Here is a 26068-nt window from a genome sequence, read left to right on the forward strand (position 1 = left end):
GGAGAATACAGAGCTGCATCACCTTCCTCAGAATTCCCAGTCTCTGACTTACTGTTGTCGCCGCAGTATTTTTATGGCGAGTCCAGTTCAGTTTCTGGCGAATGATAACTCTCAAGACATTGATAGTGAAGGATTCAAAGATGGTAATAACATTGAATGTCACGGGGAGATAATTAGATACTCTACTGTTGGACACTCGTGTGCTGCAAATGTTAATTGCCATTTTTTCAGTTTAAGGCTGGATGTTGTCTAGGTTTTCCGGTAATTAAACATTGACTGCTTCAGTATCTGAGGAGTCGCGAAAGGTGCTGAAAATTGTGCAATCATTGGCGACCATCCCCACTTCTGACCTTCTGATGGAGGGAAGGTCATTGATGAAGCAGCTGAAGATGGCTTGGCCAACGTTATTGAGGGGTTGGAGACTAGGCTGCTCAGCTGCTGTGCTGTTGACGCCCCACCTCGGAAGGAAAACACAAAGCGAAAGTAGGCGAGGTGTTTACCTTCAAATATCGAAGAAAAAGCTGCAACTGTCAAAGATGACATCCCTTTCCGGAAAGCCTTGAAAAACCTTTCGCAATAACAAACTTGTGGCTTTCCTCAAACTGAGATTTCAGACAGCTGGAGCCACATTACACACCTTAATGAATCGATATTTATTGGAGAATAAGATCAACACAAATACAAGAGAGGTGTGTTTCCAGTCTAGTCCTGAATCAGCAAGTAAAAGCAGAATGTCTTGAGAAAACTTGAAAGAGGTTTGGATTTTGCCAAATGCTTGCCTTTCTCCAGGTTTCAACTTGCTTCCTTTAAGTGGGAGAATGGAACGATCTCCATTTGCGATTTCACCATGTCTCTTACAGAGAAGTCTTGACCTTGAGCTACATATAGCAGTAGTTTTGGTGAGTACGATTGGCTCAGCTCTCCCTCAGCAAGGCTGGAAAGCACTCCGTGTAAACAAATAACTGGGGAGATTGTGTCTGCTACTCAAACTCCAATCAATACTTCCCGGAACCAGTTGTCTGCTGAGGATGCAAGTTGCTTAATAGTCAGAAGTTTGCAGGTCAATGTCACTGGATAATATGAGGAGGTGGGATAAGAGTTTTCTAGAGCAATGCCTTTCCCTGAAATCTCGTATACAACACAGTTGGCGATATAATGCACTGGTCAACCTTCTGTATATTATGGGAAAGTTAACATGGTTAGCCAGACTTTGCACAAGTGCAACCACACAAAATGTTCAATGACCAACCTCTTAACTATCAACATCCTGGGGGTTACCGTTGACCAGAAACTGAACTGGACTAGGCATATGAATATAGTGCCTACAAGAGCAGGTCAGAGGCTAGGAATACTGCAGTGGGTAACTTACCTCTTGACTCCCCACAGCCTGTCCATCACTTACAAGGCACAAGTCAGTGTGATGGAGTGTCATGGAATACTCCCTACTTTCCTGGATGGGTGCAGTTCCAACAACACTCAAGTAATTTGGTACCGTTCAGGAAAAAGGAGCCCACTTGATTGACACCAAATCCGCAACAATGCTCAGTACCAGCAGTATGTACTATCCACAAGATCCACTGTATTATTCACCAAGGCTCATTAGACAGTACCTTCCAAACCCACAACCACTTCCATCTAGAAGGACAAGGGCAACAGATATATGGGGACACCATCATCCTCCAAGCCAGACACCATCTTGACTTGGAAACATATTGCTGTTCCTTCAGTGTTGCTGGGTCAAAATCCTGGAATACCCTCCCTACCTGCAATTCAGGAAGGCAGCTCACCACTACCTCCTCAAAGGGCAAGGTCAGGAGTCACATGACACCAGGTTATGGTCCAACAGGTTTACTTGAAATCACAATCTTTCGGAGCACTGCTCCTTTGTCAGGTCACCTGACGAAGGAGCAGTGCTACAAAAGCTTATGATTTCAAATAAACCTGTTGGACTATAACCTGGTGTCGTGAGACTCCTGACTTTGTCCGCCCCAGTCCAACACCGGCACCTCCACATCCTCAAAGGGCAACTAGGGATGGACAGTTATTGGTGGTCCAGCCAGTAATGCCCCACATCACATGAATGAATTTAAATAAAACTCAAAGGCTAGAGTCCTAACTGTTGATATTAAGTCTGAACAGCACTCAGAACAGAAATTCTTCGGTAACAATTCACGTATGAAAATCAAAATAAATTGAAAGTTTAACCAAAAAAAAAAGTGTTGCGTGCCAAACCTTGCAAAAGGTGAGTGGTTTATTAGAAATGCTAAAACTGGAAAAGTATCTGCAGTTTCAACTGATACTAGACAAGTTGGAGCAAGCCTGCACTGATGAAGGTGCAACTGAAGAAAGTTAAAGGAAAATGAAACCGTAATACAGACAGCAGTTGGAGGTGTCATTTACTGCAATCCTGTTTCAAAAAAAAAACTCTGGCACTGCAATACCTAGCATTTCCATCTCTAACTAAGCCAGGTGGCCATTCCATTGCTTTCTGACAGTTTTGAAGATAATTACGTTTTACGCAAGAACAGTTAACACGCTATGCGGTTAGATTTCAGAAGAACTACCTTTGTTTAATTAGCTGCAGAACTGATGTATATTCCAAAGGAAGTTGTTCTTACACAGGCTAATGTCTCTCACTCGGTTCCCTGTTTGTGCCGTCTTAGCAGGAATTTTGTGGAGGCTGCTCCCAGTTGTGGCATCACGACCTCTTGTCTGACCCTGAGCCGAGTGTCTGCCTTCAAATTCTCACTGACCAAAAAGATCACCCTTTCCAGCACCACAGAATCATGTAATCATAGAATTGTGCAGCGCAACACAGAAGGTGGTCATTCAGGTTTTTGACAGTTGGACAATTAGTGCCTATCGCTGCTTGTCCACTGGGCTCATAATCTGCTCCTGTTCCCACCTGAACCCACTGTATCTTTGTAACCACCCTACATCTTCTGGTTATTCAGCTGCTTTTTTGGCTGGCCTCCAGATTCTCCACTGTTTGTGTACACCTGCTCATCCAGGACACTGCCCTTCACTCAGTTGAACTTGCCCAATAATCAGGTCCATAATGATCTCATTGGCTCCCACTCCTCCAAAGCTTCAAATTTAACATTCCGATCCACTTGCTGGAATATCATTACTCCCTCAATTCTTCCTACCCCTAAAAACCACATCTTGCTGTCACCTCTGAGATGCTTTGGGAGATTTTAAAACACTGAAGGCATTATAGAAATGGTTTATTCCTATTGGAGATTCCTAAGTATATTTGCACCCTTGCACATTGCTTAGGGTATGTTGGTACCAATGATACAATTTTCACTTTTAGGACTGTGATTTCTGAATTAAAATGTGCAAGATTGTTGGGGATTAATTGCATCATCATACTCATCCAGATTAGTGATAGTAGGAACTGCCGATGCTGGAGTCTGAGATAACAAGGTGTAGAGCTGGAGGAACGCAGCAGGCCAAGCAGCATCAGAGGAGCAGGAAAGCTGATGTTTTGGGTCTGGACCTTTCGTCAGAAAAAGGGAGTGAAGAAGGGTCCAGATCCGAAATGTCAAATTTCCTGCTCCTCTGATGCCATCTGGATTAGTGAATGTTTTACTGGATATTATTCCTTTGAATTGTTTGTTGGCTGCGTCATTTCACTCTATCCCATTTGACGGTCAGTCTCAGTGTTTAAATACGTCACTTTGAGCAGTGGTTAAAATGGAAAATGCTGCAAAGACACAAGTCCACAGGGATTTGTGAAAAGACAAGTTAGTACTTCACACGCTGCTCTTTGATAGAATGGTTTGACGTGAAATATTAACCCACCTGTTCTCTTTATGGTGTCCTTAAAAAGAATCATATTAGACCCAAACATTAACTGTTTCTTTCTCTCCACAGATGCTGCCAGACCTGCTGAGCTTCTCAGATTTCCAGCATCCACAGTACTTTGTCCTTTTTGTTCTCTTTATGGGCACTGAGGGACTCTCCTTGAATCATAGAATCTTACAGTGCAGAGGTGGAAAGATAGTGGCACAACGGTAATGTCACTGGGAGAGTGATCCAGCAGCTCCAGGTTAATATTCTGGGATCATGGGTTCACATCTCACTGTGGCTACTTGTGGAAACTGAATTTAATGATTAAGTCTGGAATTGAAAGATAGTGATGCCGTCGTAAAAACTCACCTGGGTCACTGATGCCCTTTAGGGAATGAAATCTGCCATCCTTACCTGGTCTGGTCTAAACTTTACTACGGATACACAACAATGTAGTTGACTCTTAATTGTTCCCTGAAATGGCTGTAAAAGCCACTAGGTTCAAGGAAAATTAGGGACGGGCAATGAATGCTGGCCTTGCCATTGAACCCACATTCTATGAAAACAATGATGAGGCCATTCAACCTCTTATTTGTACTGGATCTTTGAAAGAGCTATCCAATTAGTCACAATTCCCAATTCACAATTCCTTACCCAGCGTTCCTTCAAATTTTCAGCCCTTTGAACATTTATCTAAATACTTAAAATGCAATTATTCAATCTGTTTCTATCATCTTTGCAAGGAATGCATTCCTGGCTACCATTGTCCACTGCCTAAAAAGTATTCTCTCCTTGAACTGCTGTAAATTTCTAGCATCCTCAAGCTCTTTTTTGTTGCTTTAGTAGTGCTGAGATGGCACAGTGCCCACCACTAACCTGAAGTAGTTGGTACTGCCTTATACTCTTTGTTTCTCCCTGAATTTGGTCCACTGACACTTTGAATTGCTGCATTTTCGTGCTGGATTGGAGCTCTTTGAGACAACAATTGGACCGAATAACACTGCACTTTATCTTAATAAAAACCAAAAGAACTGCGAATGCTGTAAATCAGGAAACAAAACAAAAATTGCTGGAAAAGCCCAGCAGGTCTGGCAGCATCTGTGAAGGAAAATAAACAGAGTTAACGCTTCGGGTCCGGTGTCCCTTCCTCAGAACTTTATCTTATTCTATTTACTGAAATTAACCTTAAAGTCTGTGTAGTTTCCAAGAATAACTGCAGCCAATTAAAGTAGAACACTGCTGTTGTGACCGTAGAGTTCATAACCGGAAATCAGACACCAGCTCGGTTTAGAGGCTCAATATTTCCCCATTCATTTCCCTGGCTTTCAGAAGCATAGGCTTTCTCATACTGCTGAGGAATTTTGTCAGAAAACAAACCACAATTACCACCCTCTGCCCTGCCCCTACTCTATCACCTGCCTGGACTCTGCCATCTGTCTGGTCTGGGCTTGCAAAGAGATGGCAATATGAACCTCATTATTAACTTTACTCATGAATGGCAGACATGTGGCTTATCAGCTCAATACATTACAGAGTACTTCACCGTGCAGGTGCTCAGAGGGAAGGAACTGAATGAACTGAGAATGGAAGACACTGTGCTTTCTTGTGAAAGGTGGGTTTAATTCGCCCTGGTAACACTTGTCAAGTGACAAGTTGCAGATGGCTTGAGGTGCTGGGCACACGAGCTGGCAGAATGACAGCAATCGGTTGAAGAAAAGATGCAACTCATGAATTCAACAATGCTGTAATGATCGGGTGAACTATGACATGTGCAATCGGGCAACTGAGAAGGGAAGGGGAGAGAAAGAGAGGAATGGGGAGTAGGGAAAACGCACTCGGTGTCTACTTCATTTTACGAATGCTAAGAAGCCCTTCCATGAAGTAATTACACAGTACACCAGCACATCAATTGCTGCGTTGATATTAAGGTTAAATTGAGGCGTGTGCAACTGCTCATCTTTTCATAACCCCAATCGTGTATGCACAGGCTATGTGTTAAACATTAGACATATTACTATCTATAGCAATGACTCAATCCTCATTGAGAAATAGAAGTGGTCTTTTCAAATAGTGCAACTTTCCTGTTGAGGTGGAGCATTATTTGTTAACACTTCAAACAGTTCAAACCCACACAGGGTTGATTTCCAGTAACAGGTATTAGTAATCGGTTTTGCTTACTGCTTATAATTGGGTGTTGGATGTCTAACATTCATGTCAGACGTATTAAGTATTACATATCTGCTTGATGTAGTTTCTAGAGATCTGCAGTGCAGTAAAATCTACATCCAGGCAGTCTGACTGTCAGTTCTTGCTTGATTTAACAGCAGAGCACGGACAATGGCACACTGTGAAATACAACTTAGACACAAAACAAAATGCACAAACTGTGGGAAGGAAAGGAAACATTTCCAGGACAGCCCTCTTTCTGCAATTCATTCAGCTCTAAAACTGGATTTTTCAAAAATGACAAGGTTAAAAATAAAAGTCTTATATTATCTGAAACAGGCTGGTTCACACCCGAGGCTCATATATTGGAAAGATAGTGAATTGGAGCAGGATTAGGCCATTCAGCCCTTTGAGCTATTCAAGTTGATCATTGCTTATCATTCAACACAGTACCTCATTCTCAATTTCTCCTCATGCACTTTGATCCCTTTAGATCTAAGAGCTGTATCTATCACCTTCTTGAGAACACTCAATGCTTTGGCTTCAACCACTTTCAGTGGTAGAGGTTCACCACTCTCTGTGTGAAGACATTTCTCCTTATCTCAGTCCTCAATGGCCTACCTTATATCATTAGATGGTGGCCTCTGGTCTGGGCTCTCCAGGCATTAGGAACATCCTTCCTACGTTTAACCCTGTCTAGTCCTGTTAAACCTTTATAGGTTTCTATGAGATTCCCCTCATTCTTCTAAACCCTAGTGAATATAGTCCTAACTGATCCAGTCTCTCTTCATATGTAATTCCTGGGATGGCAGGACTGGGTCTTGACTAAATCAAAATGGTGCAATGGCAGAAATCTAAAACCAAAAGCAACGTTTGTGTAGGTCTGTTTCCATTAAGTTTTAGTGTAATTTCTATGTACTTTCTATAATATCTAGTGTGCTTTCAATTAAAACTATGGAGGAAATAGGTAAGATAGAAGCAGGGAGGTGTTTCCACTTGGGGAAAGGTGAAACTAGAACTAGGGGGTGTAGCCTCAAAATAAGGGGGAGCAGATGGAGGACTAAGTTGAGGAGGAACTTCTTCACCCAAAGGGTTGTGAATCTTAGAACTCCCTGCCCAGTGAAGCACTTTAATCTACCTCATTGAATAAAAGCAAAGATAGATAGATTTTTGAATAGTTAGGGAATTAAGGATTATAGTGAGCAGGTCGTTGGAGCTGAGTCCACGAAAAGATCAGCCATTGATCTTATTGTATGGTGGAGCAGGCTCAAGGGGCCAGATGGCCTGCTCCTGCTCCTATATCTTATGTTCTCATGAAATACTCATGGCTGCAATGCTCACATAATCTGAAAATTGATTTCAGGGTGGGGCAAAACTAGCATTGTTTGGCTCATTGCCCATTCTCTGATTTGCCCCATCAATCACTTCTACAAGTCAATAGTTTCCTCAGTAGCTTTGAAGAACATAAAGAGACAGGTCCTGTGGGAGAACAGCCTCCTCGAGGCCCACAATGGGTAAGGTTTACTATCTTTGAAAAACAAGAACTGAATCAGTTGTGTTTCTCTTTAACCAAACAGATGACTAAATATTCATAAACTGCCCAGTTTCAAATTTTGCAGGAAAAGGAGACATGCTAGTATTATGAGATAGTAAGAACTGCCGATGCTGGAGTCCGAGATAACACAGTGTGGAGCTGGAGGAACGCAGCAGGCCAGGCAGCATCAGAGGAGCAGGAAAGTTGACACTTCGGGTCAGGACCCTTCTTCAGAGAGAAAGAAAAAAATTTTCTGTAAAAGAGTCCCGACCCGAAACATCCATCTTTCCTGTTCCTCTGATGCTGCCATGCTAGCGTTATCCTATCTGTAACAATTAGCGACCATCAGTGTTTTATAAAAATGCTCCAGCAATTACAACACAGATAGAATCCATTTGGCTCACTGAACTTGTGTCTGTGTTAATTTAGGCGACATGTTAGCATCATGGTAATGTTGCCGGATTAGTAATCCAGAGACCCATGGTGAGCATGAGGACATGGATACAAATCCCATCCTGGCAAATGGTGCAATTTAAATTCAATGAATAGAACCTGGATTTGTAAACTAGTCTCGGTAAAATGACCACAAAACCGTCATCGTTTAATGCGAAACACCAACTGGTTCTCTGCTGTCCTTGAGTGAAGGAAATCCCCAACGTTTACGCATTCTGGCCTGTATGTGACTCCAGACCAATAGCAAAGTGGTTGGCTTTTAACTGTCCTCTAAAATTGCCTACTGAGACACAGTTCAAGGGCGATCAGGGTTGGCAACAAATACTGGCCCAGCCAGCAATGCCCACAAGCCATGATAGAAGAAAAAGAATCTTCAACTGTACTTTCTACTCTAATTCCATAACCCTGACTATTTTGCATTGCCACAACTTAATTGTCTCATCAAATACAGAGAATGAGAAAAAGTCTTTATGGTTAATTCCCATCAGAGTGGACTGCTTGCCTGAAGGTGCTCTCTACAACTTTATTTCACTCATCCTCATTCACTGAGCTATTCTGGGTATTCCCAAAGATTCCAACTTGGCATTCCCCAAAGTGGATGAGTTAGGACCAATCACTCTAAACTTCCAATACAGCGATTTCCCTTCTCTGTTCCTTTATCGAACGACTGTTGCTGAGTCCTGACTCTTTCAATCCCCTCCAACTCATCATCCTCTCAGTCTCATCAATTCCATGCTGTGGGGCACTCCCAATGGAACTCTCATGCTGTTGCTGCAGACAGAATAAGGTGTGAAATGAAAGTTGGCCACCAATCCACTGAGGCTGTTCACGCAATGGGGAGACACCAAACCCCATTAGGGGTTCCAACTAATTCACCTCCCAAGGCATTTTCCCCCGGGAAAGTCCGGAATATTCATCCATTATTCAAGTCAGGCTTCTCTCTTTGGAATGTCCCTCATTGCCCACAACACAGGAACCACTGCGTTCTTTGAAGTATTTGATAATTATCACACAGCTTCTAATCCCATTCCTATCAAGATTACTCTTTATGAAAGAATTATATGGAGGGCTTAATTGGCAGCTTTGCTAATGTAAATAAATTCCACATTTCCATTGTTATTTTTATCCTCGATCTTAACTTTAGATTTTTATTCTTACATTGGATGTTTGTGCACTCAAAGTCCATATTGCATGGTATGCTTGCATCATCTATGGATCTAAGTTAGTGTCATTCGACATATCATTGACTGACAAGGAAGTTAAGGTTTGTGGGACAGGCAGCAAAGTGGAGGTAAGGTCACTTTCAGATCAGCCACAATTTTCTTGAACGATAGTGCAAGTTTGAGGGGCTGAATGGGTCACATCTCTTTAACTTTCTTTTCCCCGAATTGATCAGCCTTCTCCAATCAATAGTGGGGTCAGAATTGTCTCTTAATCCTTTTTTTCTGAGAAGAACAGTCCCAATTTTCTAGTCTGACTACTGCTGTTGTAATCCCTCATCCCTGGAATCAGTTCTGAGGAAGGGTCACCCAATCCGAAACGTTAACTCTGTTTTTACCTTCACAGTTGCTGCCAGACCTGCTGAGCTTTTCCAGCAACTTTGTTTTTGTTCCCAATTTACAGCATCCGCAGTTCTTTTGGTTTTTATCCCTGGAATCATGTTTATAAATCTCACCTAGATCTCCTCCAAAGCCTCACAGTCTTCCTAAAATATGCAGATTGGACTCAATACTCTAGCTGGGCTGAAATAATCTTTTGGAGTATGTAAGTTTAGCTTAACTTCCTGGCTTTTGTACTCCATGCCTCTATTTATAAAGTGCAGGATCTCAGATGCTTTTACTCACTGCTTTGCTACCTCTTCCTGACATCTTCAAACATTTGTGTACAAACATTGCAGGCTTGCTCTCTTCTTGTGTGTCTATTAAAATTATATTATTTAGGATGTCCTCATTCCTCCTAGCAAAATGTATCTCCTCACATTTTTAAATCACTCCATAGTATTCTATATTTTTGAGAAATGAAAGCAACCATCCTCATACTGTAACCCCTTAGACTCCAGTAACCTCATAGTGGTTATGTGAGGGGAGTACATGGACTTTAAAAAGCACTTTTCAATCCTGCAAAGTTTAACAATAACAGAATGCACCAGCAGGTTTTCCAATTCCACGCAGAATTCCGTCTGCTGAATGTTCACACTACGTTTTGAGAGTGTGTTAGATCCCGTTACGATTCATCAAAATCGTTTATTGTTATTCCCCCAACGCCAGTTACAAAACCGGGAGATTTGATGTGTGCTGCCGGGTTAAACAGGAAGTCAGAGTGTGAATGAAACAATATGTGGAGGATATCAGGTAGAGGTCAGTTTAAATGGACCAGAGGTCACACTTCCTTGAAAGCCTCGAACTTCAGCACAGCTGAAAACGTCAACAAGTTAAAAGAAGTACTGTTGTCAAGGCAACAGAAACGACAAGACTCTGCTTTTCTGCCTGTGGAAAATCCAATGTATTAACAAGATGCTGCATCCACAACAATGCATTAAGCCTTTCCCCTGTTTGATACCCCGCTTCCAGGCTCTCCTCTTTGTAGAAACTGAGGCACATTCACAGTGACATTTGGGCAGAGTGGAGTTGCTTTCGGGTTTCCTCATGAAACAGCAGCACCAACCACGGGATTACTTGGCACAGGATATCCTTTGTGAACAAACCATTGACATCTGGCCTTTGGAGAGTCGTGAGAACCAAGAAAGGCCTGACATTCAATCTTGAGTCAAAGAACAACATTCACACTTAGTTGTCAAGGGCCTCGAGGTCAGATGGCAATTTTCTGTGCAATTAATCCCATATTGAGACAATCAATTTAATGTTTAATGCACACAAGATGTTTCCCCAACTACATTTATATTATCATTAGGCCCACAGTCTCCTGTCTCCAGTTCAGGTGGCAGTGGTCAATAGGCTCCCTGTCCATGACACCAGTGATCTTTGACCATGGCATATGTGCCACATGTTTATCTTCTAAATGTTCCCTTTACTCCTCATTAAAGTACTTCGTCTTCTTATGTGGTTGTTGCTGTAGGGGCGTGCCAGCTGCCTACATTATATGAACAAGTGCTTACAATGAAGGTTTTTGCCACCATCCTCTGTAAGTGTAGGAAACAACAGGGTCTGGTGTGTTAGAGATAGCCTACTTCCTTGTCTTGCTAAAAGAGTCTCTTATAGTTAACAAAATATAGTTTATTGCCCATTAGCAACTAGTTATGGGTTACACAGGCCTGATAAATATTGTAAACAGAGACTTTGAGGAGGATCAGACGTCAGCTCTCACTCATTTTCGATCCTAAGCTGTTCTCTCCACAAGCATCATACTGGATTGTGCTTATAGTCCTCCTCAGTGTTAACCCTTTCATGAACAACATTGGAACTCAGCAACAGTGACACCAGTTCACACTTAGGGTCATAGAGTCATAGTCATACAGCATGGAAACAGACCCTTCGATCCAACCAATCCATGCCGACCATGTTCCCAAACTAATCCAGTCCCATTTGGCCCATACCCCTCCGAGCCTTTCTTATCCATGTACTTATCCAAATGTCTTTTAAACTGTTGTAACTGTACCGCATCCACCACTTCCTCCGGCAGTTCATTCCACACATGAACCAATCTCTGTCTGTGTAAAAAAAGTTGCCCCTCAACACTTCTCTGGGCATCAGTAGCTCAAGCTAAGCTCACCTGAGCAAAGGGGCTTCTTTCTTCCTTACCAGCCACACAGTCCTTCCGCAGTTTTATACTGCAGGTGTCAGTGTAAATGCTGACCTTTGAGGCCCCAAAAAGTCCCTTCAAAAATTGTGGTCGACTGAATATAAACGTGAACTGTATGGATGTGGATGTGTGAGGTTCTCATTTCTTGAAATGTTATCCACTTCCAACATAAGCAGTAAGCATGCCTTAAAGCTCCAGCACTGCTCAGATCACTTGATTCTTTACACTTAGCAATAAAGTGCCAGTAAGTAAACATGTGGGTACACAAAAATTGCGGTTGAATACAGCATGTTGTTGCTGAGGAGGCTGATTCATACACTGAGTACAAGTAAAAAGATCATTTTTATATTTGGAAAAATGGGGCTATCTTGTGTGGCAGTTTGACTTGTACACTGTAAATTATGGCAAGTGAAAAACTAGCCATCCATTATTTACACTTAAATTCAAATACGTTCAAAAAGAAATATTGTCACTGTCCATTTCTTAAATGACTCCCTTGCTGTAACAAAGCATCGACTGGAGATTGGGAGTGTTCACTTACATTATTGGGATCAAATTCCAGCGGGTGAGGACATTTCTTAGGACCGGACCAGAAAAGTACTCCTGAAGGTGTAACCTGGAATAAGATAAGGAATTTTATTAGGTTGAAATCCAGCATTGGCAAACTCAATCCAAACAGAGTGCTATTGCATAAGAGATAACTGTAAGCGTTTTAACACATGATATTTGAAAACATGTCTTTGATACCTAAACACGAGTGCCAAATTTTACCTCCGCCTTCAAAATAAAAACAAACTTCCAACTTTCAGTTTCCTCACACAACAGTTTGCTTTCACTAACTATTTAACAGTGAGGTCTAACATGGTCAACTGATAAATTCCTATCCTTGCCAATTAAAAGAGAAACTGCAACTCTGAATGGTACGATGATTACAGAGACAAGTTTAACTTGTAGGAAGAATTTGTATTTCTATAGCACCTTACGCAACCTTCCAAAGCACTGTGAAGCCACTGTTGAAATGTCGGAAAAATCAATGACTAACTGAATTGTTCTAATAAAATCAGATGCTGGAGATCTGATTAAAACGAAGTGCTAGAGAAACTCAGCAGGTCTGGCAGCATTAGTGCAGACAGAAACAGAAATGAGTCCATTCGTAACTCTTCTTATTTTCTAAACTGGAGAAGTTAATTTGTTTATTTTCTCCACTGCCAGACCTGATTTTTCCAAGTCAACGGTCCTGGGATCCATGCATGATGCCAAACAACTAAACATTGTCATTGCTTCTGACAAAATGATCTAAATTGCTCCAAAGTAAATCAATTGCTATTCTCAGCAAGTGAAAAACTTTGCGATGTGGTTCTGGATTGAAGCAAGTTGCAGGAATGCCTCATGGGGGCAATAATGTAAAAGGTTGCATGCTTTTTTTTGCAAACTCTTTGATGGTTGCCAGTTATACTCTAGTCCCTTGTCTGAGGAAATATCCATCTACAAAATGATTGCTGACTGATTATTCAACTACATGGGGCATCATGACTTAGCTCAATACCATTTCCATCCAGCAACCACATGGGTGCACTTCCCACTGTCGTAGAATGATGACGAACAGTGCAATTTGTGGAAAATTTTCTCCAGCTCTGGGAATTTCAACACTGTGTATCATCGTCACGGGTGAGATAAGTAACCTCAGCATAGACAGGACACTTATCGCTGAAGGAAAAACCAGTTAAAAAAGAAAGTAATATTTAGAAATAAATGTGCAGGATCTATACAAGTCAAGTCAGCCCAGTATGCATTAAGTGAAAGTTATACTGGATTTTCTGTTTGGGATCCTAGTATTTGTCTTAGCTGCTAATATATTAACCAGGTGAGCACAAAGGTAGGTTGAGTACTTTGCTCTAACTGGTTAGATCTAGATATTTTCCTAATCAACCTGTTCAGAGATATTAATGCACATCACTAGACCAGGTGGGACTTGAAGCCAGGCCTCCTGATTCATAGGTAGGGACACTACCACTGCACCACAACAGCACCAACTGGTTAGGTCTATTTTTTAAAAAAAAATGTTTTATGTTTTGTTAAAAGGTTAGTTGCAAAGACTGTGGCAAATCTACCACAGCCTCATTACTGTGGATTGATCATTAACTCTGACCTCAGATTGGTTTTATTGTACAAGATGATTGTTTGCTATTGTACAAGATTGCTTGTTTGCTACAAGCGCAATTACCACTACATGCATCAAAACACACCAATGGACAGATTTTAACAAGGAAGCTAAACAAATACTTGATGGAGTCAATAATGAGGCTCGCTAAAAGCCTGCATGCTTGGGTTTAAAGCAGTATTGAGCTGCTATTTGGTATAATAGATTTTACTATTGTGATAAAGGGAAATGTACATGTTAATTGTGCTAGTTAACATTCCAGTGCATATAGTACTTGATTTAAGTTCTTATCTGTATCATACACTTTAATCTACTATCAAGCCCTGATGTACTAATTTCACAACACAGGGGCACAGAATCTCGATGCTCAAAGCCAATCAGTGTTCATTCACGTGTCTTTCAAGAGACCTACCAGTCAGACACCATTGAATGAATTAGATTTGCTATTAATGGGTCTCAGCAGAATAGATTTGCTTAGGAGGGGTCCTTGTTGGGCTGTGGTAATGTCTCTACCTCTAAGTCGGAAGATCTGCATTCAAGTCCCACCTGCTTCAGAGGTGTCACAACATCTCTGAAAAGATTGCTTAGAAAGCATCCAGACTCAGTGTAAAACATTCTCATCAATTTCTCAGTCAACGTTGCTGATTCATCTCAGAGACTCTACTATGAAGAGGCAGAACACTTGTGGTCTAATATCTGCTAGTCTGGGGGATATGGGCATGAATCCTACACATGAGTAGAAGTTAGACCCACTGATAATTCTCCATGAGACAGTATTTGTCTACAGCCTGAGATAACTGGTACAGGGTTAATATCAATTCGGGATGATGAACCCATTACAAAATGCAAGAATAGACAACACTAAAAAAAGTCCCTTTGAACCAAATGGTCCAAGCTACTTACTTAGATATTTTCTAATTGCAGGTGGGACTTGAATCCAGGCCTCTCAGTTCTGAGATAGCGACTCTATCCCTGTAGTACCACAGTCCCTTCAGGTTACTTCTTATGCTGCATTTAAGTTTCCTTTCACCTTCTGACATTTAACCTCAATCAACACTTTCTTCTGTTCCTTTCTCCCTCACTTTTTCCTGACTTCCTCTCGAAAGCATCTTTTCCATGCACCTCACCTACTTCTTGCGATAACAAGTTTCAAATTCTAATAAGACCATAAGACATAGGAGCAAAAATTAGGCCATTCAGCCCATCGAGTCTGCTCTACCATTCAATCATGGCTGATAAGTTCCTCGACCCCATTCTCCTGCTTTCTCCCCGTAACCCTTGATCCCCTTGATAATCAAGAACCTATCTTTCTCAGTCTTAAATGTACTCAATGACCTGGCCTCCACAGCCTTCTGTGGCAGTGAATTCCATAGATTCACCACTCTCTGGCTGAAGGAGTTTCTCCTTATCTCCATTCTAAAAGGTCTTCCCTTTACTCTAAGGCTGTGCCCTCGGGTCCTAGTCTCTCCTACCAATGGAAGCATCTTCCCAACATCCACTTTGTCCAGGCCATTCAGTATTCTGAAAGTTTCAATTAGATCCCCCCTCATCCGTCTAAACTCCAATGAGCATAGGCCCAGAGTCCTCAAACATTCCTCATATGTTAAGCAAACACTTAACTCTTTGGATGAGAAGTTTGCCCTGAGTTCTCAATTGGTCTTAACTACAACTGTCTTATAATGAGAGCCCATAGATTTGGGCCTACCTTTAAGTGGAAACAATTTCTCTGTTACATCCCTGTCAAATCCTTTCATAATCCTAAAAGTCTCTATCAGATTAACACTTAGCCCTGTCAGAGATAGTAGGAACTGCCGATGCTGGAGTCTGAGATAACAAGAAGTGGAGCTGGATGAACACAGCAGGCCAAGCAGCATCAGAGGAGCAGGAAAGCTGACGTTTCGGGTCTGGACCCTTCTTCAGAAAAAGGCTTACCATTTAGCTTTAGCTTTTCCGCATGAGCTATATGACACATCAAAATAATTCCATTAAAACGATATCGTGAATGGAATGCACACTCTAAAATAGGATATTTCATACAATTAATTCTCTAATTTTGAAGGGATGGGATGTTTTGAAAATACACTGATGGATTTAAATGGGGATGCGTTTAGGAATAAGAGTCTAGATTGTAAGGATATGATGACTGAAGCCTCTACTCCTACCAGTGAGGTAGGGAAGGGCAACAATGGCATTGTGGTAATGTCAATGGACTCATAATCTCGAGGTCCAAGCTAATGCCTTGGAGACATGGGTTTGAGTCCCGGCATCGCAGCTGGTGGAATTTAAATTTAATGAATAAAATCTAGAATTGAAAGCCAGCCTCATAAATGCTGTTCTACCGCATGAGACTACGGAGTGATGTAAAAGTCCATCTGGTTCACTGCCCTTTAGGGATGAAAATCTGCCATTCTTACCAGGTCTGGCCTACATGAGACCCCAGACACTCAGCAATGTGGTTGACACCTATCTGGCCTCTGAAATGACCAAGGAAGCCACTCAGGTGATTAATGCTGGCCTTGCCAGTGATGTTCACATTCCACGAAATAATAAATTAAACATAAAAGCTAGAGTTTAAGTAACAGATGTAGTGAGCCGGGATACAGGGTTATCAACAATTACAGAAGCAGGGTGGAGGGGTTGCTTAGGCTACAGATGTATTCTCAGGAGGATAGGATCTTTAGCAGTGATTATTTGAGGTATTTCAAGATGATTGAAGAGTTTTAAAGGGCAGAGAGAGAGAAACTACTTTCTCTGATTGTGAGTATAGACACATGCAATACAAGCTTAAAATTATAGCTAGGTTAATGCGGGAGACTAAGCACTTCGTCAAACAAAAGATAATGAAAACTTGGAAGTTTCTTTTCTAAAACACCATTCAGAGACTCAGTTGAAAACAAAATGACTCAGATTGATAGGCTTATGTTAGATAAAGGGCAGTAAGGATTTTGGAACAAGGTTTGTAGATAGAGCTAAGTTACATGTCAGTTACATATGATGGCACATGATGTTTGTACAGCGGTCAATCACCCCTTGTTGCCAGGAGACATCCAAGAATGCTCAAGTAAAATGCAGGAAAGTGGATGTGAGGAATGTTGGATCAGCCATGATCCTATTGAATGGCAGAACAGGTTTGAGGGGTGGAACAGCCTACTTCTGTTCCTATTTCTTATGGTCTTAGTGAGGAAGAGATTTAGAAGTCAGTTTGTGGAGGCATATCAAGGCCACATTCATAGAGTCATAGAGGTGTGCAGCACAGAAAGAGACCATTTGGTCCAACTTGTCCATGCCAACCAGATATCCTAAATTAATCTAGTCCCATTTGCCAGCATTTGGCCCATATCCCGCTAAACCCCTCATATGGCTCTCAATTTGGAAAGATGTTGCTTCGCTGATTGGAGAAGTGGAATGCAGAAGAATAGAGTTAATAGGCAGACAAAAAGGAAGTATGGGAGATGAACAGAATGTCTTCAGTTGGGCTTTGGAAAGCAGGAAGAGAGCTCTTGCCAGGAAAGGGCAGTGCCAGTGATGGAGTGAAGGGGATAAAGAACGATAAACAGATTTGGAGTAAAAGCAAAAGCAAGTTCGGCCTTGAGGGTGAATGGGATCATTGAGTTAAGACATTGTATTTTATAAGGGTTGGAGGAGGCAGGGTATTGCTTGCTCCCCTCCCCACACTTAGAAATATTGGCCTTGAGCCAACTGATTTTGAAAAAGGCTGCCCCACGGCAATGATACACTGGGAGCAGCCTCAGTGAGCAGTGAGCGGGATGTCTGTTCTCAGGGAATAAAGATTCAATTCCTCAAGATCTGCCAGCCCATCTGAACTGTCCCAGCAGTGCCAATGTTCAGCTGTGGCCTCTGCTGGAACTACAAGCCGTCACAGAGAAAGTGGAATTAAAAGTAAAGTACTGCAGATGCTGGAAATCCGAAACAAACACACAGAAAGCTGGAGAAACTGAGCAGTATCTGCGGGAGAAAGATTCAGAACTAACGTTTTGAGTCCACTATGACTCTGCTTTAAACAGAATACGAATGCTGGACTCGCACTTATTCTGTGAATTTCAGTCTCTGAGGGATGAGGGACAATGGGCATGGGGGAGCGGGAGGCATCTCTGTAGGCTGGGCACAGAGCTGGGTGCGGAGGAATAAAGGGGAGGTACCATCTTGTCTGGGAAGTAGAGGACATCCCTCCGAAAGGAGGTACCTCGCTCTGCTTTTTGTGTGAGGTTGTGAATGAGCACTGGCCTCCATCATTCCATTACCCCCTCCTGCCCCACCACCGTATTTTGGTGAAAAAGGCAGAGTTGAAGGGCCTCAAACAAGCTCGAGGCAGTCTGAGGCCTATCCACCCTCGGGGGATTCGAGGTTGGATGGGGGGTTGTCGGGGGCAAAGTGAAAGTTGCCCTCGTCCCAGAGGACCTTAGGCTGTTTTCTGATTAGGGAGAGACAATTGGTGCTGAGTTTAACCTGAGGGACACTATGCCTCAGTTGAGGGGCAACACTGAAAATGTGAGACCTTCGTGGTGACCTAAGCTGGTCCAGGAATTGAACTCATGCTGTCGGATTTGGAAACCAGCATCATAAACCAGCCATCCAACCAACTGAGTGAACTGACCTGATGACTGCAGGAAGGTGGTAGGTTGGCCAACTGTTCTAGTTTATTTTCAAGGAATGGGGTGGACATCAGATTCCCCTGTAGGTGTGAGCTTTGTATTGAGAAAGTGAGAGTTTCGGTGTTGATTTTTAGAGGCTAAGAATCCCAGTGGAACCTTCACTAAACAGTGCCATGCTGCAAGGGAAAGGTTGGAACTGTGGTATTCTAAACAATTTACTGCTTTCAGAAAGTTAGAGTGAAGAGATGAAGTGAAATACTAAAATGTAGTCCTCTACGCTAATGCCTATCAAGTGAGGTTAACACACCATTTTTACAGATTCAGGAACTGCCCGGCAATTTACACAATAGGTTTTACTTGATTCGCATTGCCTGGTTTTGCCCAAAGTCTCCGGTGCCGAATAAAAAGTAAAACTCTTTGCAACACTTGGAATTTCTAAACCCAAACCCTTAATAAGAGAAAAAATTGTTTTTAACAGCAAGAATTCTGTCTATAACATCTGGCTGCTCTTGCATGTTAAAAGTCTGACCCAATGGTACTTTTGTTTTGGTATGTGGGGCTGGTATGGATGAGGGGGTGGGTAGAAGGGGAGGGGGTTACGACCACTGAGAGCTATATTTTCCAGATTACATCCTGCTTTTAAATCTGCAATCTATCCTCCCCAGCCTCCGACTGCACACGTGCCAACACAAAGCCTCTTGTTTTCATTCTGGATTAACCTTTCCTTCTCCTGCCCCTAGAGCAATGTCACAAAAGACCAATGTCTAACAGTGAGCTCACAGGAGGTAGGGAGGCCTCACCAGCTGGTGTTCATTTAGCCTTTCAATGAATTAAAAAATAAGCATTATTCAGCTCGTGGCACCTGAGCCAGATTGTGTTTTTGACAGGAAAGAACTTGATATTGGAACAGCTAAGATAGAAAAGTCCAAAAATCTCAGTTGCTTTGTTTGGGCTCCGGCTGGTGTTGTGATATGATGTGTGAGTACCCTTTATAGAATCCATCTTAACCTACTGCCAATTATTACAAACCTTGGCAACATAAGACATATGAGTTCCATGACTTGTTGGCAGTCTGAAACAACACTGATAGGAGTTGGATGGACTATCCTGAGCTCCCAGTGAACACTGCCTGAATCAAAGAAAGATCAAGTTGCCATAGTCCTACCAGACCCATTGGCTGCTCTCTCATTAGAGAGAGACATAGCTGGTGCTAGCCTAGCTTGGGGATCACCACACCTCAGGTGATGGGACAGGTTGAGAAAGAGAGTCTTTCATAGCCAGTGTGGGAGTTGTTGGTGTCACTCTGCATTGTAAACCAGCCTTGCAGCCAACTGAGCTAACTGACTACATCCACATCTTCGCCCTCCATGGCATAGCTTCAAATGAAGAACCCATAAATGTAGTTTCACCATCATTGTGTGTACCTGGTATGTTTGCATTTCGAAGAAAAATGTAACAACTGGAACCCGATTAACTCTACAAGAACACAGATATGTCAATGGAAGCAACATGGTACTCCAAAAAGAACTGAATGAATTAATTTAAAATTATGTTACTAGCTTCCCCTTTAGGAAAGGGGGTCAGTCCCTCCTAAGCTTCTCCACTCCCCTCCCGATCTCTGTAACCTCCTCCAGCTCTACAACCCTTCGAGATCATCACTCACCTCAACACTACAACTATGGCCACGTTCGCATTCCTGATCGCCTTCTCTCCATCATTGGCAGCTGTGCCTTCTGCCGTTTATTGACCACATTCAGGAACTCCCCCCTTAAATCTCTCCATCTGTCTCTCTCTCCTTTAGGACATTCCCTAAAACCTCTTTCGTTGACCAAGCTTTTGATCACTTGTTCTAACGGCTCCTTGTGTGGTTCATTGTCAAATTTTGTTCAAGCTGGCTCCCAAGAAACGACACTGAGGCATTAGATATATGCAAGTTATAGCAAAAGGGTTCCAGAAGCGCAAGAGAACCATCATGTAAAGGAATGGGATGAGCCTGGCATCAACCACCCCACCCTCTCCCCTCACTACCGTTTGCACCCACTACCATCTTTTTTGCATTCACAGGAAGAGGGCATCACTGGCCATTTATCACCCATCCCTAATTGCCCAGAGGGAAGTTAGGAATCAACCAAATTACTGTGGGTCTGGAGTCCCACGTAGGCCAGACCAGATAAGGATGGCAGTTTCCTTCCCTAAAGTACATTAGTGAACCAGATGGCTTTTCCTGACAATCTGCAAAAGTGTCATGGTCATCATTAGACTCTTAATTCCAGGTTTTTTTTAAATTTTTGAATTCATATTCCACCATCTGCTGTGACAAGATTCAAGCCCAGGTCCCAGAGCATTACCTTGGTTCCTGGAATAATAGTCTAGTGATAATATCACCAGGCCATCAGCTCCCCTTAAAATAGATAGCTGGGACCTGGATTGTCAGTTTGATTGAGACACGATCCCAGTCTAAGTGTTAGTGATGTACCTGAGTTAGGAACAGGAATAGGCCATTCGGCCCCAAAAGCCTGTTCAAACATTCAGGACTGACCTGATTACTCCACATTCCTGCCTATCTCTGGTCACCTCCAACCTCTTTATTTGTCAAGGATTTGTCTACCTCTGCTTCAAAGACTCTGCTTCCATTGTCTTTTGAGGGGGAGAATTCCAAAGACTCATGGGGTGGCACGGTGGCTCAGTGGCTCGGTGGCTCAGTGGTTGGCACTGCTGCCTCACAGCACCAGAGACCAAGGTTCAATTCCACCCTCAGGGACTGTCTGTGTGGAGTTTGCACATTCTCCCTGTGTCTGTGGAGGCTTCCTCCCACAGTCTAAACATGTGCAGGTTTGGTGGATTGGCCATGGTGGCTTGCCCCATAGTGTGCAGGCCCTAGATGAGCAATACAGGATTACAGCAATAGGATAGGGGAGTGGATCTGGGTTGGATAGTCTCTGGAGGGCATGTGGGCTAGATGGGCTGAATGGCCTGCTTCCACACTGTCGAGATTCTATCACTCATGGCCCTCTGTGAGAAATCTCCTCATCTCTGTCTTAATTTACTGACTCTTTGTGTGTAAACTGTGACACCCCCTCCAGTTCTAAATTCTCTCAGCAGGAACCATTCTTTCCATACCTACACCATCAAAAACCCCTTAGGAGCTGAGGAACCCCTAAGGAGTTCTGAGGACCCGAAATGTTAACTCTGATTTTTTCTTCACAGATGCTGCCAGGCCTGCTGAGCTTTTCCAGCAACTTCTGTTTTTGTCCCTTAGGAGCTTACAAGTTTCAATCAATACACCTCGTGTGCTTCAAAAACTCCAGCAGATGCAAGCATTGTATATGTCATACAGTATTTGATGGGCCAAAATATTCCTCACCACTTTTCACGCAGAATTGATTTTGTCCTAATGAAGGTTTTTCGAATGACCGTGAACTCCAAAGCTACAGGGGAAACAGCAAGCTGAACCAGACAATAACGGGAGGATATCTTGTAGAGCTAGCACAGACACATTGGCTGAATGGCCTTGTGTATGTTTGGGCTTCAAGCGTGAAACGTGTTCCTGGTAAATTAATAGCAGTCCATGATGCAGCTGGCTTTCCAGAGTCTTTGCTCACAATATCCCCATCCCTTTCCACATGAAGGGTTACACTCTGCTCATGGCAGTTCCACATGCTTTGCAAAATTAAGCAGCTGGTAATACATCTTCGCTCGCCAGGAAAGTTTGCCAAAATAAATTCTGATTTGTTGTGGGGGTGGTGGACAGGACTGTTGCGGGAGGGGGAGGATTTGCAGACATCAAGATAAGGACCGAAAGTGCGAGAGAATTTAGAATTTCTTGGCATGAAACATTGGGTACTGGGGTCAGTCAGTTCACATCAGCAGCAGGAGGTACCTGCAGACTACACTCTTCACACAGTGTCTTGCAAGCTCAGACAGATTGTCAGTATGAGTCGTCCATTACCCCAGCTTGTCATTCTCCCAGTTCCCCGAGCAATGTATAGGGTCTCTTGTGGTACTGTCCCTGCCTCTGGAAACCAGAGCCCTGGGGTTGAGATCCACTCTCTCCCAGATATTTGTCACAGCATCTCTGAGCAGGTTGACTGAAAATCTCTAAATGTATCATAAATATGGCAGGAGTGGTGGGGGTGGGTGGGGAGGTTCCTTGTCTATTCCTGGAAGGATTATCACAAGTGGCATTCTTGAATCTGTTCAACGTTCAGGTGAGAACTGGTAAGTAGTGAGTGACAGAAAGAATCCAAACATCTCCCTCGATATTCAACAACATTGCTAAATCTTCCACCATGGGGCATGTCACTGACCAGACACCAAACTGGACTAGCGATATTAGTATCGTGGCTACAACAGCAGGCCTGAGGCTGGGAACTCTGCTGCAAATAAATCACCTTCTGTCTCCCTGATGCCTGTCCACACCTTACAAGGCACAAGCCAGGAGTGTATTGGAGTACTCCCCACTTCTCTGGATGAGTGCAGTTCCAAGAACACTAAGAAAGCTCGAAATCTTTGAAGACAAAGCAGCTCATACGATCTGTACCTTCAACGTCTGCTCTTTTCATCATCGACACATAGGGGCAGCGGTGTCTGCTGTCTGTAACAGGGTGCCCCATAGTCGGGGGTCAGGGCCCCAAGATGGAGCCCCAGATGAAATTTTGGGGATGCAAACTCTAGGGCACCAACGGTTGCCATAGAGATCTAAGCTATGTTCCGCATTTACTAGGCTCCCACTCTCTGTATCTCCCCCACCCTCCCATCCCACTCTTATAGTCCTTGCTGAGAAGTCATGGCACTCAAAATGGAATCACAGCGGGAAACTGTTTGGAGAGCACTGATCTACAAAATGTGCTGCAAGAGAAAACCAAGACTCTAAACTCTCAGTCTCTACCCCTAGAAAAAAGGCAGCTGATGTATAGGGACATCACCAACTGCAAGTTGCCCTCCCAACCACTCACCACCCTGAATTGTAGCTATATCGCTGCTTTTTCACTGTTGCTAACCTAGGAACTCCCTCCCCAACAGTACTGTCAGTGTCCCTAATTAGTAAAACATACTAATGGACTTCAGCAGAGGCTCACCACCACTTCTCAAGGGCAATTATAGATGGGCATTAAATGCAAGTCAAGCCAGTAATGCTCACATCTGTGAATGAATGGGTAAAATAAAGCTGGGCTCTCAAGACTAACTGTTGGCCAATACCACATGTTCGAAACAATGTTCCCTTTCAGAAGGTCTGCATACATCGATCGCTGTGCAGATGCATTTACCTCTGATTTCGGAAGGCATGGACCTCGGAGATCCTTGCAGGAAAGATTAGAGGGCATATAGGTCAGAAGAAGCTCAATGGTCCAACCCAGGTGAAATAATTTCAACACCGAGCCACACTAAGGGCTATTTTGGCAAGGTGGTTTGATAGCAGCTGTAGAACCAAATTGCCAACAAGTCTCACCATCTTCAGGACTCAGGGGTCATGATGAAACATAACAACTAACAAAATATAAAATAGTTGCACAGGACTGTTGTATGAGGTCGTGAAAGCGTTAATGTTAGAGATTGCATTGAGCTCGATTGCATCTGACAATATCATTTAATACCATTTGGGTGGGGAAAAGGCAGAACAGCTTAGGACCCCATGGAGCGCAGACCTATATTCACACAGTTCCCAACAGTCTTCGTAACAATAAGTGGAATTGCCCCAGCCCTGATCAACGTGGGCATTGGTGAGAAAGTTGAGAAAATCATGTGAGATGACCAGTGAGTAGCTCCTCAATGGCAAGAGCAGAAAATTCCATTTTCCAACCAAGTGTTGGAAGGTGGGAACAGTGAGCAGCTAGGGAATTCTTCGCATGCATTAGCATGTATTAATGTCCTCTTTATTACTGCATCTCTATTCATTGCTATGCAGGTTCTCTCTCCTACCTGCAGGATAGAAACAAGATGGTGACAATTCCTAACAGGAAAGTAACCTAGTCCATAACCAGCAACTCCAGCTCACCTCTTGCTCTCTTGGACCTCAGTCTTGGACACTGGGCACCAACACCTCAGGACATGTTCTGTAAGCAGTGACCACATGCATCCCCTCTCCACCAGGACCTTTGGCTGTCACTGAGGTGGGTGCTAATTTCCATCTGTTTGACATTTCGGTGATATTTGACAGGAACGTGCAGGGCAACTGTAGACTGCCAGCGCTTAACCAGCTGGGTTTCAATTATGGCGCTGGCACCAGGAATCCCAGCAGTGACTAATATCTCCGCTTGTGGCATGTGAGAGAATAATCCAGGAAATTATAGGCCAGTCAGCCTTTCATCAGTGGTAGGGAAATTACTGGAGAAGATTCTTAGAGACAGGATTTACTGGCAACGGATTTATTAGGGATGGCCAGCATAGCTTTATGAAGGGGAGGTCTTGTCTCACAAATCTGATGGAGTTTTTTGAGGAAGTGACAAAGATGATTGATGAGGATAGAACAGTGGATGTAGTCTTTACTGAAGCATTTGACAAAGTTCCTGATTCCTGGTTCACAAGATTAAGTCACGTGGGATCCATGGTGAGTTGCTAAGTTGGATACAAAATTGGCTTGGTCGTAGAAGACAGAGGGTAGTTGTGGAGGTGTGCTTTTTCAACTGGAGGTCTATGGCCAGTGATGTTCTGCAAGGGTCAGTGCGAGGACCTCTGTTGTTTGTAATACATATAAATGATCTGGATGAAAATTAGTATGTTTTACTAATTAGTAAGTTTGCAGATGACACAAAGGTTGGTGGAATTGTTGATAGGGATGAAGGTTATCAAAGGATACAGCAGGAGATAGATCAGTTGGAAAGTTGGGCAGAGAAATGGCGTTTATGGAGTTTATTCTGGACCAGTGTGAGATGATACATTTTGGGAGGTCAAATGTAACAGAAAAGTATACAGTAAATAGTAGGACCCTTAGGAGCATTGATATACAGAGGGATTTTGGTGTGCAGGTCCATAGCTCCTTGAAACACAAGTGGGTAAGATGGTAAAGAAGGCATAAGGCATGTTTGCCTTCATCAGTTGGGGCGTTGAGTATACAGGTCGGCAAGTCATGTTGCAGCTGTGTAAAACTTTAGTTAGCCCACATTTGGAGTGTTGCATGCTGTTCTAGTTGCCACACTATAGGAAGGATGTGGAGACTTTGGAGAGGGTGCAAGAGAGGTTTACCAGGATGTTGCCTGGGTTGGAGTGTATTAGCTATAATGAGAGGTTGGATAAACTTGAATTGTTTTCTTTAATATCAGAGGCTGAGATGTGACCTGATAGAAGTATATAAAATTATGAGAGGCATGCTTGGCTGGAAGTCCTTTTCCCAGGGTGGAAATGTCAAGTACTTGGGGGCAGAGGTTTAATGTGAAAGGGGGAAAGTCTAAAGGAGATGTGCAAGGAAAGTTTTTTATACTGAGGGCAGTGTCTGCCTGGAACACACTGCCAGGGGAGTTGGTAGAAGCAGTTACAATAGCAACCTTTAAGAGGCATCTGGATAGACAAACGAACAGGTGGGAATAGAGGGATATGGATCAAGTACAGCCAGATGGGATTAGTTTCAAATGGTGTCATGATCAGCACAGA

At 43.1% G+C, this 26068-nt stretch overlaps 1 protein-coding gene across 1 annotated transcript in view; it reads right to left on the minus strand.

Moving 5' to 3' along the window:
• The window catches only part of uba1 (ubiquitin-like modifier activating enzyme 1), a 272418-nt gene that overhangs the window by 150342 nt on the left and 96008 nt on the right, over positions 1 to 26068 (minus strand). The window contains exon 16 of the mRNA XM_048606255.1: positions 12249 to 12323. Within this exon, the coding sequence (XP_048462212.1) occupies positions 12249 to 12323 (75 nt within the window). The remainder of the gene's footprint in view (positions 1 to 12248; positions 12324 to 26068) is intronic.

Source organism: Rhincodon typus, chromosome 16, assembly GCF_021869965.1.
Source record: "Rhincodon typus isolate 14 chromosome 16, sRhiTyp1.1, whole genome shotgun sequence".
In the NCBI taxonomy this organism is placed as follows: domain Eukaryota; kingdom Metazoa; phylum Chordata; class Chondrichthyes; order Orectolobiformes; family Rhincodontidae; genus Rhincodon; species Rhincodon typus.